The 18,962-nt window shown below is 44.7% G+C and overlaps 1 protein-coding gene across 1 annotated transcript in view; it reads left to right on the forward strand.

The window, feature by feature from the left end:
- LOC121280377 overlaps positions 1-18,962 on the forward strand; it is a 74,416-nt gene that overhangs the window by 16,253 nt on the left and 39,201 nt on the right. The window contains exons 4-5 of the mRNA XM_041192321.1: positions 7,173-7,317; positions 15,029-15,176. Coding sequence (XP_041048255.1) covers positions 7,173-7,317; positions 15,029-15,176 — 293 coding nt within the window. The remainder of the gene's footprint in view (positions 1-7,172; positions 7,318-15,028; positions 15,177-18,962) is intronic.

The following is an 18,962-nucleotide window of genomic DNA, read 5'->3' on the forward strand; positions in this document are numbered from 1 at the left end:
TACAAAGGCCTTTTGCTTCCAGTTCCCAGCTGGTGATAGTAATGGTGGTGGCAATGTCCGAACCAGTATACCTGGTCACAGATGGTTGTGACCCTGGAGAACTGGTCAGAGTCTATGGGCATGGACCAGTACTACTGGTTATAGCACCATTGGTTCTTGCATAGTAGGCGGGGTCACTGCCAGTTATGAATTAGTCCAAATAGGTTATTTCCCCATTTCCCTAACGTACACATACAATTGGTGCCCATTTTATTTATTGCTTTATTATTCCATTCAAATCTTTATTTTTCTTTATGTTTACCTTTATTTAAAGAGTGAATATGTCATGATTAAGGTGGTTATATTTAATTAAAAGTGCGAAAAGGTGGTGGGTGAAGGTCCTGAGGGCTCTGACTCTTATTAACACATTGAGGCAGGAGTCATTAAGTTTTTATACACAGTTTCTTTATTTTGCAGATCCAATGCAAAAAGTTTATGATAGTTACATAAAGAATATGAAGATTGACTCAGGAAAAGAAATGAATGCTTTTAGACAAGCACAGCCCTGTGTGACTCTAAACTGTTGTTTGGTTTGGTGCTGCTGCTTCTCCTTCCAGTTAAGGTCCATTATCTTCTCTGTGATGTGATTGTTCACACAAGCTTTCTCTTTAGCCACCTCCTCCACACTCACTCCTTCCTTCTCAGGTGGGTGTAGCAGCTGCAGATGGGAGAAAAGGAGGAGAAAATAAGTCACAGCTGAAACCTGCTAACTGGAGATGGACGATTCAGCTAGATCAGGGATGATGTTTTTAGCTGTCTGGGCTCGAAGTGATGGGAGAAAACTGTTAGTGTTTGCATCGTACTCTCCTTTAATGACGCTCAGCTTCATGGGTGAAAGCGGAGGTTTCGCTGGGGTAGGTGCGACAGTGTTCATGAACCGGGCACACCATCTGCCATAGATTGAGCGGCAGGTCACAACCTTTGCAGCCCATATAGCAGAAGCCAGTCTTGATAAACGTGGGGTTCATCCTTGAACATATTACATTTACCCACTGGCGCTCCTTGAGGATGACACCGACCTGCAGTCACAGCTGTAGGGGAATAGCACATGTCAGCATCGAGTGCAGAAAGTATTTATACAGAATAACTGTGAATGAACAGATGCTACAGATACGGATATATGTTCTAATGTGACAAAACGTGAGGTTATGCAGTTTGTCAGGAAGAATAGAGGAGCTGAATATTATTTACATGGAGAAAGACTGCAGAAAGCTACAGCACAGAGGGATTTGGGAGTCCTTGTGCATGAATTCCAAAAAGCTAACATACAAGTTCAGCAGGAAGGATGGAAGGCAAATGGAATGCTGGCCTTTATTTCAAAGGGAACAGATTTTAAAAATAGGGAAGTCTTGCTAAAACTACACAAAGCACTAGTTCGATCACACCTAGAATACTGTGAACAGCTTTCTTCCCCTTATCTAAGGAAAGATATACTGGAGGCAGCCCAGAGAAGGTTCTCTCAGTTGATCCCAGGTATGGAGGGATTTTCTTTTGAGGAGAGCTTGAGTAGGTTGGGCCTGTACTCACTGGAGTTTGGAAGAATGAGAAGAGACCTTATTGAATCATTAGATTCTCAGGGAGCTTGACAGGGTAGATGCTGAGAGGTTGTTTCCCCTTCTGGGAGAGTCTCGGACAAAAAGGCATAATCCCAGAGTAAGGGGTTGCCCATTTAAACCAGTGATGAGGAGGAATTTCTTCTCTCAGAGGGTAGTCAATCTGTGGAATTCTTTACCGTAGAGGGCTGTAGAGGCTGGGTCATTAAGCATGTTCAAGGCTGAGATAGACAGATTTTTAACCAGTAAGGGAATCAAGGGTGATGGGGAAAATGCAGGAAAGTGGAACTGAGGATTATCAGATCAGCCGTGATCTCATTGAATGGCGGAGCAGACTCGATGGGCAGAATGACTTACTTCTGCTCCTACATTTTATGGTCTTATAGATGATCATCTACCAAAGAGGTGCTTTCTGGAGTCTGGTAGAAGTACTTGATACGCTGTGAGAGAAATTACATTTCCATCAATGGGAGTGTAGAGCTGGGTGTCTTCATGGATGGGTGTCTGTGTGGCAGTTGATGAGAGTACTTCTTCATGCTGCTGCATTGATCTGGGGGGCAGGGGGATGCTGGCCTAATGTCACCCATGGCCTGGTTGGATTGTTGAGGCTCTGAAGCTGCAACACAAAGCAAAAGATGTTGGCTCCTTATGCGAACCTCACTGTGGCATGGGTGCTGCACTGCACCTTTGAAACATGAAATTTTCCTGAGCATTCAGGCTATGGAAACAGAAATGTTACCTGGTGAGCGGCTTCTTAGCTGCTCCTGAAGGTACAAGTTGAGGTCCTGCATCTTCTCCATTGGGTCCTGGAGGTATTGGCTTCTGTTTGTGGCTCCTCCAGGTCGTGGGTTAGTCCTCCACCCTCAGGATTTTGTTCGGTTCCTCAAGCCTATAGATGTCCCTGAGTGGTCTTTCCCGGCACTCAGGGTTGGCCCCCTTGGTGGAGAGCTGTCCGTTTCTACCTCCAGTAATGAAATGGAGGGAGAGTCTGCCATGTCCTCCGGCAGCATCATGACCTCTGGAATACCGGACATATCTTCAGGACGGTCTGCGAGAAGCTTCGGAGCTGTTTTCTCTGGGCGTTCATTGTCTGGTTCTCCTTCTCCTTCTATCAACATATGAAAATTTAGAGGTTAGGAATGGTTTTGCCACTGCCCAGGTACAGTTGACAGACTGTTTACAAAAGTGCCCGTACAGTCCTGTTCAAGGAAAATGTTGACGGTTATGTGAGATGGGACAAAATGAGTTGCTGATGGAGAGCACCTACACTGGCCGCACTAGAGGCATCAAACACCCTCTTCAGCGTTGGTCTGCTTGGGCCAGGAACTTGCTCACAGCTCTGCCCCACACTGCTATCCACCACAGGAGGCTGCTGAAGGCTGGCCCTCTCCCTTTTTGTTCTCACAGCCTCGGGGGATTCTGCGGAGACAGGAACAATAATTAATCAAATTATCAGAGACAATTCCCAATTCCACAAATGACCAGCATTTCCATTAGCTCAAAGCAGTAAGAAATAAGGATCATCAACTCCCCGGAGATGTGCACCGCTATCGTAGTCACCGGAGCTGCCTCTGCTCACCTGAATCCAGCGGGTCTTGTACACCTTTGTGGAAGTGTGCGTCTTCAGGTCAAACCTCTTTATGTCCTGCTTGATGGAGATAATTCTGTAGATCCCCTTATTGTCAAGGAAGCTGACATACGCATGCTTAGCAGTTGCTGCAGCCATATTTAGAATAGTATACCTGCATGAGAGAGTGTAAGAGAATTGACAGAAACCAGGCAGCAGGTAAGGCTCAGGCCTTTAATAGGAACTTGCTTATTCACGGGGAATGTAGTTAAACATGATATCAATATATTTCCCCTTAAAAATTGTTTGTTATATACCTGTCGGTATGTAATAGTACAGGAATAAAAGTAATATTTCAAGTGGATTCACCATGTATTTTATGTACATTAACTATTGGAGCAGGATCATTCTGCCCCATTGGCAGAATTTTCCGCCTGTCGGGCGGGAGTGCCTGACCCAATCTCCAGCGCGCAGGGAGCCGATCCATTTTACATGCGCGGCCCAATTAAGACGTGACACCCGACGGGAAGTGCTTTGCGCTTCCTGTGCGGGCAGGGGGGGATTCCCCAAAAGCGAGAGTGCGCTCTTTCGCGCATGTGCGTCTCCTTGAAGGTAAGAGATTGCTTACACTTTGGAAAAGATTTAAAATAGAAAAAAAAAATTTCCTAACATGTCGCCCTCATGTGACAAAGTCATATGAGATGGGACATGTTCATAATTTAATTATAACTTTATTCAACTTTTTAAAACCCTGCATGAAACCTCATCCCGCTGGTTTCACGTTTTATCTATTTGCCGCCGGGGCTCGTGGCCTTCAGGTTGGACAGGCAGGTCCTTCAATTGTTCAATGATCCTGTCCATGGCCTCATTTGGCCATTGACAGGTCGGTGGGCACACAGCTGATTTTGCTGTGCCCCCTCCTTCCTGAAAATTTAAATGGGGCGGGGTGACATCGAGGGTTCCGCCCAGCATCGGCCCTCGTCATTTTGTGTGCTGGCGAGCGGGCCCCGCCCCCTTCTCGCTAATGGCAAATTTCTACCCCATGGTTTCTTTTTATTCTTAACAGGAAAAGAATTGTTGGCAACCTGCGGGCCCAGACCCCCCTACCCCCACCGAGGTGCTGGCCCAGACCCCCCTACCCCCACCGAGATGCTGGCCCAGACCCCCCTACCCCCACCGAGGTGCTGGCCCAGACCCCCCTACCCCCACCGAGGTGCTGGCCCAGACCCCCCTACCCCCACCGAGATGCTGGCCCAGACCCCCCTACCCCCACCGAGATGCTGGCCCAGACCCCCCTACCCCCACCTGGGTGCTGGCCCAGACCCCCCCACCCCCACCTGGGTGCTGGCCCAGACCCCCCTACCCCCACCGAGGTGCTGTCCCAGACCCCCCCACCCCCACCTGGGTGCTGGCCCTGACCCCCCTACCCCCACCTGGGTGCTGGCCCTTACCCCCCTACCCCCCACCTGGGTGCTGGCCCTGACCCCCCTACCCCCACCTGGGTGCTGGCCCTTACCCCCCTACCCCCTACCTGGGTGCTGGCCCTGACCCCCCTACCCCCACCTAGGTGCTGGACAGGACGCCCTACCCCCACCTCAGTGCTGACAGGACCCCATACGCCCACCTAGGTGATGGCCCAGACCCCCCCTACCCTCACCTGGGTGCTGGCCCAGACCCCCCTACTCCCACCTAGGTGATGGCCCAGACCCCCCCTACCCTCACCTAGGTGCTGGCCCAGACCCCCCTACCCCGATTTAAGTGCTGGCCTGGATCCCCTACCACATCTCTGTTCTTAGGTATGTGCAGCAATCTGCTGCTCCCTGTTCCCACCTCTGTGCACATCCTTCTCCTTTAATAGATACCTCTCCATTACCCAGGGGAATGGGGTAATTCATCCTTTCAACCCAGAATACACCTGCCTATATCTAGGTTGCACTATGTAAAGAGTATGTAAATGAGAGAATTCTGCTCTCCACCACATTTCCCACAATTTTGGATATTTGAACACTAGACAAGTGCTGCCGGCTCAGCCCAGGAATTCAACATTCATGGTTGGCAAAAGGGGGCTTAGTGTTAAAAAAAAATTGTGGGCAGCACATGGAGTCTCTTTTCAGAAGGCCCCTAAATGGAGGCCGGTGGTACTGCCTGCAGTATATTAGTGACCCTGAGGTCAGACTGTTGTCTGGGGTCAGGGGAACAGCTTCCTGGAGAGCAGAGTTTCTCTCCCCAGAGATGTCTCCCAGTCAGTGGGGAGAAGGAGGTGGAAAGCCTGGGTTATGTTATGTAACCCAAATAAACACTGAAATCAAAACCTTAATTATGCAAATAATGATAGTTATATGTCACTGAACAATTCATTTACTGAGCTGTTTAGTGAAAGGAGTTGATGATTCTAAATACAGGTTATGAAGTATGCATTCCTTTAACTTTTCAAGTACATTTCTCACAAAAAAATCTATTCACTGTATTAAAGGAATATTCATTCCTGTCCAGCTAGAGTTGAAGATGTCTGTTCTAACTGGACTAATATTTATTTTTTATAAAGTAAAATTTTAGTTCTATTGTTAAGCAGTTTAATAGAAGGATTCATCCTAAAAACAACAGATATGAAATAATTTGTCATTTGGCAGGATGAGTGTTCAGGATCTAATGAATCCAATCTTCTGTCATGATCACAGTGATTTACTTCCAGAGTCCGAAGTTCTCATTCTCCTTTACTTGAGTTGTTACTGTTTCTCCCACTGTGCCTTTCACTCAGTAGAAAGTTCAGGCAAAAGGTCATTGACCTGAAACTGAATTCAGTTTCTCTCTCCACAAATGATGTCAGACTTGCTGAATATTTCCAGCATTTTCTGCTACAAACTATACCTAAGGTGCAGACTGTACCCAACCAGCCCTTACTTGCAAAACTCAAAACACAGTGTCCAACATTAGATGTGATTCTGCGATTGGACAACCTTTGCAAAATAATCCTCACTGTGCTAAGAATTCCACTGAAAGCCAATTTAAGATTGTCAGTTGGGCCCACAGTGTGGTACATTTGCGTGTGCTGGAAGCTACATATATTAATACACAGGGTCCTGTTCTTTGCAGACAGAAAGAACATGTACATATCTGATGCCTGTTTCGGCTCAGCAAAATAAGTAACAGCTGTTCGCTGACTCATTCCTCAGGGCAATGCCTTGACTAATCAGGGTCAAGCTGCCTAGTTTAAATTTCAATCAAAGCTTGACAGTTTACTGTCAGTCACAATTACTGGTGCATTCTCCATAGCAACATCTCTACCAATCAGAGTCCACTTGCCAACCAATCAGCACTTTCTTCTCATACAGTTTAAATTGTTGTTTTCCCCTTTAGTATTCTTGCAAAGGGTCCTGATGAGTGCAAGACGAAAAGCTTCGACATGTTTCTTTTTTCAGCAATACCCATGGTTATTATTTTAGATTTTTCACTCTGCTGTTCAGGACAGAGTTCTACACAAGCCTGGAGACATGTGTGTGCAAGCTGCCTCCCTAAGTCTAGGAATTTAAATGTTTAGAGATGAATGGGAGAATGTCCACAGTTTAAACTTTTAAATTAAATACAGGTAGCTTTTCAAAGTTTCCAAAGGATCAGTGAAGCACTTTGTAAACCTGATTGGACACCACACTGGATTCACATTCTATGTGAAGTCAGAGCAAGGTGGTGTAAGGCTACGCAACCCAGGGAGTTTCACTTTGCTTCACACCAGAGTCACATCGGACTGGACTCCAGATCTACATCACCAGCTTAGCATTGGTTTGAAGTGAAAATCACATCACATGGACACCAAACTTGCCCTAAATCATAGCATTGGCAATTTTAAACATTACACTGCAATTTCCAAGAGAAAGTACATAAAATATCTTCACCAAATACAGTCTTGGAACAGCTAAGCTGGGAGGTTTTGTCTTTTAAATAATTCCATCAATATATTTATTTTAATTTTCAAAAGATTGAGTGTCCCTCATCTTTTTCGCTCTCTTTTCAATTAGAATCACTATTTTCTGACTGTACAAATCAGAAAGAGAAACTGACTCAACTCGCAGGGAAAGGGCCATTGAAACAAAATGATGCTCGTTATGCAATTCTACTGACCGACAGAATCCTGGAGGAATGCAATGAGAGCATTTCAGTCGGGTGAGTGTCAACAGCTTGAAGTGGAGAAAAGCGTTTAAAAGGTGATGGTTTAGAAATTCCAGCCCCAAGAATTCAACAGATTAATTGACGGTTTTTCTGTTTCTCTGATTCTGGAATATATCCTGTGAAGATTGTTCATCGAATTTTGAATTTGCCGACAAGAGATAAAATCTGCCCCTTGTAATACAAAACTGCTTTATTCAAATTGTTATTTTCAATAAAAATCCCAGAAAAATGTTCTTTGTTTAAAATGCATTGGAAATGTGTTGTTTATTTCAAACCTCTTAATTCTAATTCATGTTCCTGCTACAAGTGGAGTCTGAACAGTTTATTCAGCCACTTTATTCAAATTCAACTCCACGATCAACATCAGGTAGTGAGACATCACAGCTTCTCCAAGCTGAATGCAGTACATTCTTAGATGGAGACAAAGCTGTTTGGTGAGTCTGGCTAGCCAGAATGTCACAGTGTCAAATATATAGAGGAGACCTGGAGAAATGGAGAAAGTTGCGATACTGAAATTTAACATCCAACCCGTCCAGTAAGAGAGTCAGTGCAGGCGGCCGGTAGACTTTGTGTATCCAGTGGAGGATGAACTTAACTTCATCCCAGTATTGAATCAGATTTGTTGAGCTTGTTCAAGTAGGCGAGAGTAGAGCAAACTTACCTTGCAGGAAAAGGTGAGTGAAATCTTGAAGAATTTGGGATCTACCTGGTTTCAATAGATCAACCACCTTAAAAACAATCACAAAGTCTCATCCAGACTCACACATGGGGCTGAATTTTGCCCTTGAGGGGTAGGCAGCCGATCGCTGCTGCCGAAACGGGCCGTGCAGCCACTTTACCTGGGCGGACCAATTAAGGCCCGCCCAGCGTGACGTCCAGCAGGATGCGCTATTCCCTCCCTGTGCGGTGTGGGGGAGGGGGAATTCCCCAAATGTGAGAGAGCGTTCTTTCGCACATGTGCGTGAAAGAGCACACATCTCCCTGAAGCTAAGTGCTGCCTCAGGGAGATGGGACATGTTAATAAAGTGCATAAAAACTTTAATAAACTTTTTAAAAACCAACATGAAACCTCATCTCCCCAGTGGATGAGGTTTCATGTTTTTTCAGAAGCCCGCTGGGACTCCTGGCCTGCCTGCCAGCCTTCAGGTTGGATGGGCAGTTCCTTTTAATTGTTTTAATGATCCTGTCAATGGCCTCAATTGGCCATTGACAGGTTGGCGGGCAGACAGCTGATTTTGCTGCACCCCCGCCTTCCTGAATATTTAAATGAGCCCGGATGACGTCGGGAGTTCCCCCCAACATCATCCTGTGTCATTTTCCCCTCGGCAATTGGGCCCCACCCCCTTCTCACCAATGGAAAAATTCAGCCCATGGGGAGGGAAGCGATGTTCTCACAGGGTGCATCTGGGTGTGTGGCAACAATCCCAGAAATATCACCTTGTTTTAAACCTAAGAATGTCTTTAACACTGACGAAAAGGCCTTTTTGAAACAGGCTCTACCCACACAGAGCAGCAGCTTTTACCAAGGAGAAATCCTCAGAAGGAAAAAGTCAATCAGTGAATTCCCATCTTAGTTTACATTAACATGATGAGAGAAAAAGGAAGCTGGGGGTGACTGGGATTGAGAAAAAGGCTCAAATGAATGGATCCAGTGAGCAAACAGAGAGAGAGAGAGAGAGGGGGGACCCAGTCCCAATTGTGAACGGTTGCTGAGAAATTGACTGATATCTAAAAGCTAAGGTCTGAATGGAGCATTTTGTGCAGCATATTGGCTGGTGAGTGGGGAGTCTTGGCAATCAAGGTGATCATTTGCAACATGACAGGTTTGATGGATCAGCTGGTCTTTTCGTATTGGTCAATTTCTAAACGTTTATAACTCAAAGCAACAATTTTGTTGTAAATTTGCTGTCAGAAAGAAGCAAGTCATAATTGGAGAATGTTTCACAAAATGACTGAACTTTGCATTGCAGGACTTGTACAGTACTTGGGTTACAGTAAGGTTTATTTAAATAGTTACTTTGATGTTTGTGGTGTTTAATGGTGCTCGTGTAGTGTTTTGCTGCACTGTTTAATCAAAATTACATTTGTCGGAATGATCAAATTTTGTTTTGTCATAGATGGAATTTGTATGTTTCCTTTACTGCCTGTGATTAGTGTGTCTGTGTTTAAGAGGGTTGTGCTTTCCTATCCTTTGAGTTTTTCAATTAAATAATTACAGCAGCAAGTGTTTTGTGAATTTAAAAATAACAAAGGTTTTTTTTAATCACACACTAACCCTGAATTTAATCCAATGTTTTACTGACTTGTCTCTTGCACACTCTAACTTACACACAGATTAGATAGTGATGAAGGTAATATATTGTTATTGCTTATAATTATCTCAGCCTCTTTTGTGGCAGGCTTGTAGTTTCTTAGACAAAGTTGATGCTTTAGAATTGAAGTGAGAGTCTTTTAAAACAAGGGCTTTCAGTAAGCTGCGAGGTTCTTTGTCATTGGGACAGGTTGGGGAGTCCTTAGGATATCCCATGTTCAAAGTGTTGCTGTTTATTTCCTTGGCTGCTTGGATGACTTTCAACTAGTTCAATGACTTTCGCTGGAACTCTGTCTGCAAGCAGCTGCTTGCAGGTTTAAACGCAGACACAAACACGGCTGTCGCACCATGTGACCCTTTATAAGTTGAACATCCTATTCAAAATAAGGTGGGTGATTGGTTGAACAACTTGAGAGTCAGAGACTGCAGTGTCTTTGGGTCTGAATGACCCATTGATTGATATTTACCCTTTTGAATTAGTTTCAGGAAAGGGCATTAAGTCAACATTAGCCTAGAATGTTCCTTTTGTTCCCTCCTCAGGGGAGTGGCTTCAATCCACAAAAGAGGTCTGGTGAGCCATGGGCAGCTATCTTTTGCAGCCTTTTGTGGTCAGTTGTAAAATATAAAAAATAATTTGAAGTTCAGAATATACTGGGGCATGACAGTTTCAAGGATAAATATCACCTTTGCATTAAAAGGAGTGGATTTATTCTTTTTATTTACAATTTTCCAGTTTCCTACTCCTGCTCAGAAGATTATAATCACTGTTACCTGTTGACCATCCAGAATTCAGTTGCAAGTTTTCTGTTCCAATCATTCTCCATTCCATTGATAACTAAGAGGATCGCACTTTCCATCCTCTCCTGACCCACTCTAAAATTCTTGGAACTGAAGAACCTTTCAGGTGATCTGTTGGATCTTGGTAAAGCCATGTTCACTCTAAATGGTCAACTTCACCAGTTTGTTTTCTGGACTGTTTCTGATTCCAGTGATATTTACATTTCTGAAAATAATATCCTTTTGAGGCTGAGGCAAAGCAAGTTGTTTAGACGGAATCATCATCACCTGAATTAGACATATTAATTTTTAAAAAATTCATTCATGGGAAGTGGGCTTTGCTGGCTGAGCCAGCACTTATTGCCCATCCCATTTGTCCTTGAGATGGTGGTGATGAGCTGCCTTCTTGAGCTGCTGCGATCCATGTAATGTAGGTACACCCACAGTGCTGTTAGGAAGTGAGTCCCAGGATTTTGACCCAGCGACAGTCAAGGAACAGCAATATATTTCCAAGTCAGGATGCTGAGTGACTTGGAGGGGTACTTCCAGGTGATGGTGTTCCCATCTATCTGCTGCCGTTGTCCTTCAAGATGGTAGTGGTCGTGAGTTTGGAAGTTTCTGTCAAAGGAGTCTTGTTGAATTCCTGCAGTACATCTTGTAGATGGGACACACTGCTGCTACTGTGCGTCGGTGGTAGATGGAGTGCATGTTTGTGGATTTGGTGCCAATCAAGCAGGCAGTTTTGTGCCGGATGGTGTCAAGCTTCTTGAGTGTTGTGGGCAAGTGCCAGGCAAGTGGAGAGTATTCCATTGCACTCCTGACTTGTGCCTTGTAGGTAGTGAATGGGCATTGGGGAGTCAGGAGGTGAGTTACTTGTCACATGATTTCTTGCCTCTGAACTGCTCTTGTAGCCACAGTATTTACATGGCGAGTCCAGTTCAGTTTCTGGTCAATGGTAACCACCAGGATGTTGATACCGGGGGATTCAGTGATGGTAATACCATTGAACGTCAAGGGGCGATGGTTAGATTCTCTCTTGTTGGAGATGGTCATTGCCTGGCACTTGTGTGGCCCGAATGTTACTTGCTACTTGTCAGCCCAAACCTGGATATTGTCCATGTCTTGCTGCACTTGGACATGGACTGCTTCAGTATCTGGCGAGTCGCGAATGGTGCTGAACGTTGTGCAATCATCAGCAAATATCCCCATTTCTGACCATATGATGAAAAGAATGTAATTGATGAAGCAGCTGAAGATGGTTGGGCCTAGGACCCTACCCTCGGGAACTCCTGCAGTGATGTCCTGGAACTGAGGTGAGTGACCTCCAACAACCACAACCATCTTCCTTTGCGCTAGGTATGGCTCCAACCAGTGGAGAGTTTTCCCCCTGATTCCCATTGATTCCAGTTTTGCTAGGGGTCCTTGGTGCCACACTTGATCAAATGCAGCCTCGATGTCAAGGGCAGTCACTCTCACCTCACCTCGAGAGTTCAGCTCTTTTGTCCATGTTTGGACCAAGGCTGTAATGAGGTCAGGAGCTGAGTGGCTCTGGCGGAACCCAGATGGGCATCAGTGAGCAGGTTATTGCTATGCAGGTGCTGCTTGATAGCACTGTTGATCACCCCTTCAATTACTTTACTAATGATCGAGAGTAGACCGATGGGGCGGTAATTGACCGGGTTGGATTTATCCTGCTTTTTGTGTACAGGACATACCTGAGCAATTCTCCACGTAGCCGGGTAGATGCCAGTGTTGTAGCTGTACTGGAGCAGCTTGGCTAGGAGTGTGGCAAGTTCTGGAGCACGAGCCTTAAGTATTATAGCCAGAATATTGTTGTACCCTTTGCAGTACCCAGTGCCATCAGCCATTTCTTGATATCATGTGCTATGAATTCTTTTGGCTGAAGACTGACTTCTGTGATGCTGGGGACTTCCGGAGCAGGCCATGATGTATCATCCACATTGGCACTTCTGGCTGAAGATTGTAGCAAATGCTTCAGCCTTATCTTTTGCACTGCTGTGCTGGGCTCCTCCATCATTGAAGATGGGGATATTTGTGGAACCTCCTCCTCCAGTGAAGGTGACAAGGGCAAGTGAGAGAGGATTAGAAGTAGCAAGATGGAGGGCAAACAGTGCAGACTTGTACATGAGGGAAAATGAATAGGGGAAATGGAGGAGATACATAGACCCAGATGTTATAGAATAGACACAGAGATGGTGGCTGTAAGTTAGAGTGAAGACCATATTATAGTAATAGCAGGTTTCTCAAGATATGCCTCTAATGAGCGCTGCTCTCCATTGCAAGGGTCAGATTGTGAAATTACCCCTGTTACAATGGGACATTAACAGACTTAGTGAGGTGGCAAAACTATGGCAGATGGAGTTCGATGTGGGGATATTGAAGATTATTCACTTTAATTGTCATAAAGAGAAACTGGAATATTTTCTTACTGGTGAGACTGGAAGCTGTGGAGGAGTAAAGGGTGTCCATGTTTACAAATCCACAAATCACTGCTGCCATTTTGCCATTTCCTTTGTAACACTTTTAACACTTTCCAGTTCATATGATTTATTTTCTTGTGTGTGTGTTTATCCCAATGGTGTGGCCATGGTGCAGCACAAGGCCTGGATGGCAGCTGGAGTTGCTGAGGTCACAGGCAGAGGGGATTTGGAGTGGCTGAACAGCCTTGGGGAGTCCTGGGTGAATTGCTTGGGCTGTCCTAGCTGATGCTCCCCGTCCCTGTGAGAGGCTGGGGGGCCCCTCCCTGAGGAGGAGGAGTTCCTGGAGGGAGATTGAGGTGCCCCACTACCCTCTTGCCTAGTCAATGCTTGAACGCTCTCCTGGCTGAAGTGATTGTGTACATGTCCTTGTTCATTTCCCTCACAAAGTCCTGGGCCAAGGTTTCCATGGCAATCGCCATCTTTCAATGTTGACCTTGGTGTGCTGGCATAATGACATCAGACTGAACGCGCACGGACTCCTCAATCCTCCGCTCTAATCCAGTGACAGGCTCTGCCAACCCTGCCTGAATTGCCCGTGTATGTCTTTGGAGCTCCAACATCTCTAAGGGCTGAGTCCACAGACTCGTCATCGGACTCGGACTCAGCAGGAGCCTGGCCTCCAGCAGTCCTCCAAGTGTCAGTGAGCTTGGATGTCCCTGCCTCTGCCTGCTGTGGACCTGGTTCGGAGCTGTGCTCACCAAATGGTGAGCCTGAGCGTGGTCTAAACTGGGTCCCCCGCGGTGTGTGTCTCTGTGCTGGTGGAGGGTGTGGGTGAATGCAGTGACGGCTCTGCATTCAGTGGGTCTTCAGGACTCTCATCCGAGGTGGTCTGGGGACTGGGGCTGATGGGCTGGCTGCTGGAGGCCCTCTTCCTTTTCCTGCTGGTGCCTGTTAAAGAGAGAAGATACAATTAGTATCTGGATTCTCCGGAGCAGAAATTTCCACTTTGTTTCTGGGGGAGGGGCACCTGAGGTCTTCAGATTCTGATGGATAGAATGAGCTTGGGTGGTCCCAATGGTCTTTTCTCATCTTTTTTTTGTATGTACATATCCCTAAACAACAATTGAAATGGTGTGACATGGAATAGAATAATCGAGTGGTTACAGCACAAAGAGGCCATTTGGCCTGTCGTGTCCATGCTGTCTTTCTGCAAGAATAACTCCACCAGTCCCACTGCTCTATCCTTTTCCCCTGTAACTCTGCAAATTTTGTCTTTTCAGGTATTTACCTGATTCCTCTTTGAAAGCCCTGATGGAATCTTCCTCCATCACACTCTCAAGTGGTGCATTCCAGGCTCCAACCATGCGCTGGATAAAAATGTTTTTCATCATATCGCTGTTGTTTCTTTAGGCAGTCAACTTAAATCATTGTCCTCTGGTGCTCTAGCCTTCAGACAATGGGAACAGTTTCTCTCTCTATCCAAGCTGTCCAGACCCTTCATGAATTTGAACATTTCTATCTAGTCTCCTCTTACCCTTAGTGACGTGGTGAATATAAAATGGTGAATATAAAAATAAAAGTTTTCTAACCTTGTCCCCTGACATGGTCCCTGTGAAACCTGCAAATGATCCAGGACAGAAAATTTGGATGATTTTGGGTTTGCACATGCAAAGGAATTCCTGGACTGCTGTGGAAGCATTTGGTTCAAATTCAGGGCAGTTTAGTTTTCTATTTAAAGTAGGATTTTCATTGTTGGACGACTCAGGGTTTAGTTATGTAGAACATCTTAATGTAAATTGCATTTAAAATAAATAAGTATTTTATATACCAGCACAAATACAGATTTGATCATGAAAAGGTAAGTTTGATAAGTAACATTTTTTGTGAAGATATTCCCAGGAAAAGCCAAATGGTGGAATTATTGCAGCTGTGACTTATCGCCCCCTCCCCACCGCCTCCATCATTCCGACACATCCCAGCAGTGGAGCAAAGGCATCCAGTTGGTTTTGACTTCCTGTGATAGTGTGAACCAGGATTGTGAATCCACAGCTCATTTTACATCCCTCTTGATTTTTATTCCCCATGTTTCACTATTACACAAAGTTAGATCCACCCTGATGAGTGAATTCCTGTTATTATTATCTGGTCCAGTGTTAACTTTCTGTTTATTTTATAGCCTGGAGTCTGAGCTAAGTAAGGTAATGATGGAAACGGACTTTTCCAAGGACTGTGAAACCTTTGTAACTCCAAATGTCAAGGCGGCCGTGATCAAAGTTGGTTTCCAAAGCAATACAGAATTTGCTGTTACTGCCAATTTCTCTTGGGTAAGTGTTTTCACAGGGTTTTAAACTGAATAGTAAGGGAAAGGAATCAAACTTTAGGAAGATGTAGTAAACCAAAGAATAGAGACAAGGCAAGAGAGAAAGGCATTAATATGGGAAATGATAAACAGACCATGACAGGAAGGGACAGAGCACAAATCTAAGAGTAAATCAGCAGATAAGGCTAGATGCTACAAAAATAATAAAAGGAAAAAACTAAAGACTCTATTTAAACACATGCAGCATTCAAAAGAAAACAGATGAAATGATAGTGCAAATAGAAATAAATAAGTGTGATCTGATAGCAATTACAGAGACATAGAGACATGCCTACAGGGTGACATAGATTGGGACCTGAATATTGAAGGGTATGTGACATTTAGGAAGAACAGGAAGTTACAAAAAGGTAGAGGGGTGGCTCTGTAAATTAATGATGGTCTTAGCACATTAGAGAGGGATGGCATAAATTCAGGAAACCTGGATGTACAAGTGGTTTGGGTTGAGGTGAGAAATGATAAAGGCAAGAAGTCCCTTGTAGGAGTGGTGTACAGGTTCCCTAATTGGAATTACATGTTAAGACAGCGTATAAAAGAAGAGATAACGGGAACTTGTCAGAAAGGTACAGCAATAATCTTGGGGGAATTTCTATTTTCTATACTAGCCCTGGTATTGAGCAAAGAGAGGATTAATTGATAACCTTCTAGTGAAGGCAACCCTAGGTAGCAGCGATCATAATATGATTGAATTTTACATTTGTTTTGAGGGAGAAACGAGTGCATCAAAGGCTAGTATTTTAAAGTTAAATTAGGGCAATCATGAGGGCATTAAAGTGGAGCTAGCCAAAGTGAACTGGAAAATGAGGTTAAGGGATAGGTCAATAGAGGTTTAGTGGCTGACATTTAAAGGGATATTTCAGATTACACAGAATAGATACATTCCAATGAGAGAAAAATTCCAAAGGGAGGAACCATCATCTGTGGTTAACTCATAAAGTTAAAGACAATATCAAACTTAAAGACAAAACTTATAATTACACAAGGACGGGTAGCAGGTCAGAAAGTTGGAAGGAATTTAAAGAACAGCAAAGAATGACAAGAAGATGAATAAGAAGGGTAAAATGAGTATGAGAGAATGCTAGCCAGTAATATAAAGATGGATAATAAGAGTTTCTATAGATTTTTAATAAGAAAAGAGTTAACAAAGTGAGAATTGGTCCTATAAAATGTGCGTCTGTGGAATTGATAATGGAAAGTAGGGAGATGGCGGATGAATTAAACGGATATTTTGCTTCAGTCTTCACTACAGAGGACAGAGTAACATCCTGGAAATAGCTGTAAATCATGAAATGGAAGGGAATGGGGAACTTGGGAAAATTACAATCACCAGAGGAGTGGTATTGAGCAATTTGTTGGGGCTGTGGTGTGGGCTGACAAATCCCCAGGTCCAGATGAACTTCACCCTAAGGTCTTGAAAGAAGTGGCTAGTGAGATAGTTGACGCATTGGTTTTATTTTTCTAAATTTCTTTGGATTTGGGGAAAGTTCCATTAGATTGGAAAATAGCAAATGTAACTCCTTTATTCAAAAAGGAAGGGAGACAGAAAGCAGGAAATTACAGGCTAGTTAGCGTAACATCTGTCATAGGAAAAATATTACAACTTATTAAAAATGTTATAGCAGGGTACTTAGAAATATTTAAGGCAATCAGATAGAGGCAACATATTTTTGTGAAAAGAAAATCATGTTTAACCAATTTATTGGAATTCTTTGAAGGAGTCACATGTGCTGTGGATAAAGGGGAACCAATGGATGTGCTGTACTTAGATTTCCAAAAGGCATTTGATAAAGTGCCACGTCAAAGGTTATTGTGGAAAATAAAAGCTCATGGTGTAGGGGGTAGTGTATTGGCATGGATAGAAGATTGACACAGTAACAGGAAACAGAGAGTTGGCATAAATGGGTTGGCAGGATGTAACGAGTGGTATGCCACAGGCATCAATGCTGGGGCCTCAACGTTTTACAATTTGTATGAATAACTTGGATGAAGGGACCAATGAAATGGTTACTAAATTTGTTGATGACACAAAGGTAGGTAGGAAAGTAAATTGTGAAGAGGACATAACGAGGCTACAAAGTGACATAGATAGGTTAAGTGAGCGGGCAAAGATCTGGCAAATGGAGTATAATGTGGGCAAATGTGAAATTGTTCATTTTGCAGAAAGATTAAAAAATAAGCTTATTATCTAAATGGTGAGAGATTGCAGAGCCGACATGCAGAGGGATCAGGATGTCCTGGTTCATGAATCACAAAAGGCTGGTATGCATGTACGGCAAGTCATTCGGAAAGCTATTAGAATTTATTTTGAGGAGAAGTAATTACAAAAGTAGGGAGGTTATGCTTCAGTTGTACAGGGCACTGGTGAGACCACATCTGAAGTACTGTGCACATTACTGGTTTCTCTTTTAAGGAAAGATGTAAATACGTCAGAAGCAGTTCAGTTGTCCAGTGACAGCGTCAATGAAGACTGCAGCTGTCAAGGGAGGCTGTCAGTGACGTGTGTGCCATGCTGAAGGATGAGATGTGACCCATGGGCCTCGGTGACACCCAATGCCCATGGCCCTGAAGATAACCATGGTACTGAACTTCAACACATCCGTCTCTTTCCAGGGACCCACTGGGCACACATGCAGCTTCTCCCAGGAAGCAGCTCATCTTGTACCAAGGAGGTGAGCAATGCCTTGTTCAAGAGGGCCGGTGACTCTGTGCGCTACCAGACCCACCCAGACAGCCAGGTGGAGGAGGCCCTTGGCTTCGGGACCATTGCTGGATTCCCCCAGGTGCAAGGGTGCCATCGATTGAACACATAAGAACTAGGAGCAGGAGTAGGCAATTCAGCCCCTCAAGCCTGCCCTGCTATTCAATCCGATCATGGCTGATCTCATTTCAGCCTCAACTCCAATTTCCCACCCTCTCTCCATAACCTTTCAACCCGTTACTAATTAAAAATCTGTCTATCTCCTCCTTAAATTTATTTAGCGTCCCGGCATCCACTGCACTCTGAGGTAGTGAATTCCACAGATTCACGACCCTTTGGGAAAATTCCTGCTCATCTCTGATTGAACCCTACTACCCCTTAGCCTAAAACTATCACGTCTCATTCTAGAATGCCCCACCAGGGGTAACATCCACTCTATGTCTACTTTGTCAATCCCCTAAGCATCTTATATACCTCCAATTAGATCTCCTCTCATCCTTCTAAACTTGAGTGAGTATAGGCCTAAACATGTGACCATCAAGGCTCCCATGGGCCAGCCAGTGGCCTTCATCAACAGGAAGGGCTTTCCATTCCCTCAGTGTGCAATTGGTCTTCAACCACGGAAAGTGCATTATGCAGCTGTGTGCCTGGTTCCCAGGGAACAGTTATGATGATGACAAACTTCGGCAGTGCTAGGTGCTACAGCTGTTCTTGCTGCTCCCCCATCCCCTGCCTCCACACCTTCAAGAATGGATCCTTGGGGACATTGTAGACATGCCTACTGGCATCTGTGAGGAACCCTCACACTGCAGCAGAAGAAATGTACAATACCTGCCACAGCTTGACCCGAGCGATGAATGAGCAGGTCATTGGACTCTTAAAGATGCGATTCCGTTGCCTGAACTGATCCAGTGGAGCGCTGCAGTATGTCCCAGAAGTTGGGGGGGGCGGTCTCATATCATCATGGACCCTGTGCTCTGTGTAACCTGGCACTGCAGAGAGGGGGTCCTTTCATCAGGAAGATTGATCCTCACT

This window comes from Carcharodon carcharias, chromosome 7, assembly GCF_017639515.1.
Source record: "Carcharodon carcharias isolate sCarCar2 chromosome 7, sCarCar2.pri, whole genome shotgun sequence".
NCBI classification, from domain to species: Eukaryota; Metazoa; Chordata; class Chondrichthyes; order Lamniformes; family Lamnidae; genus Carcharodon; species Carcharodon carcharias.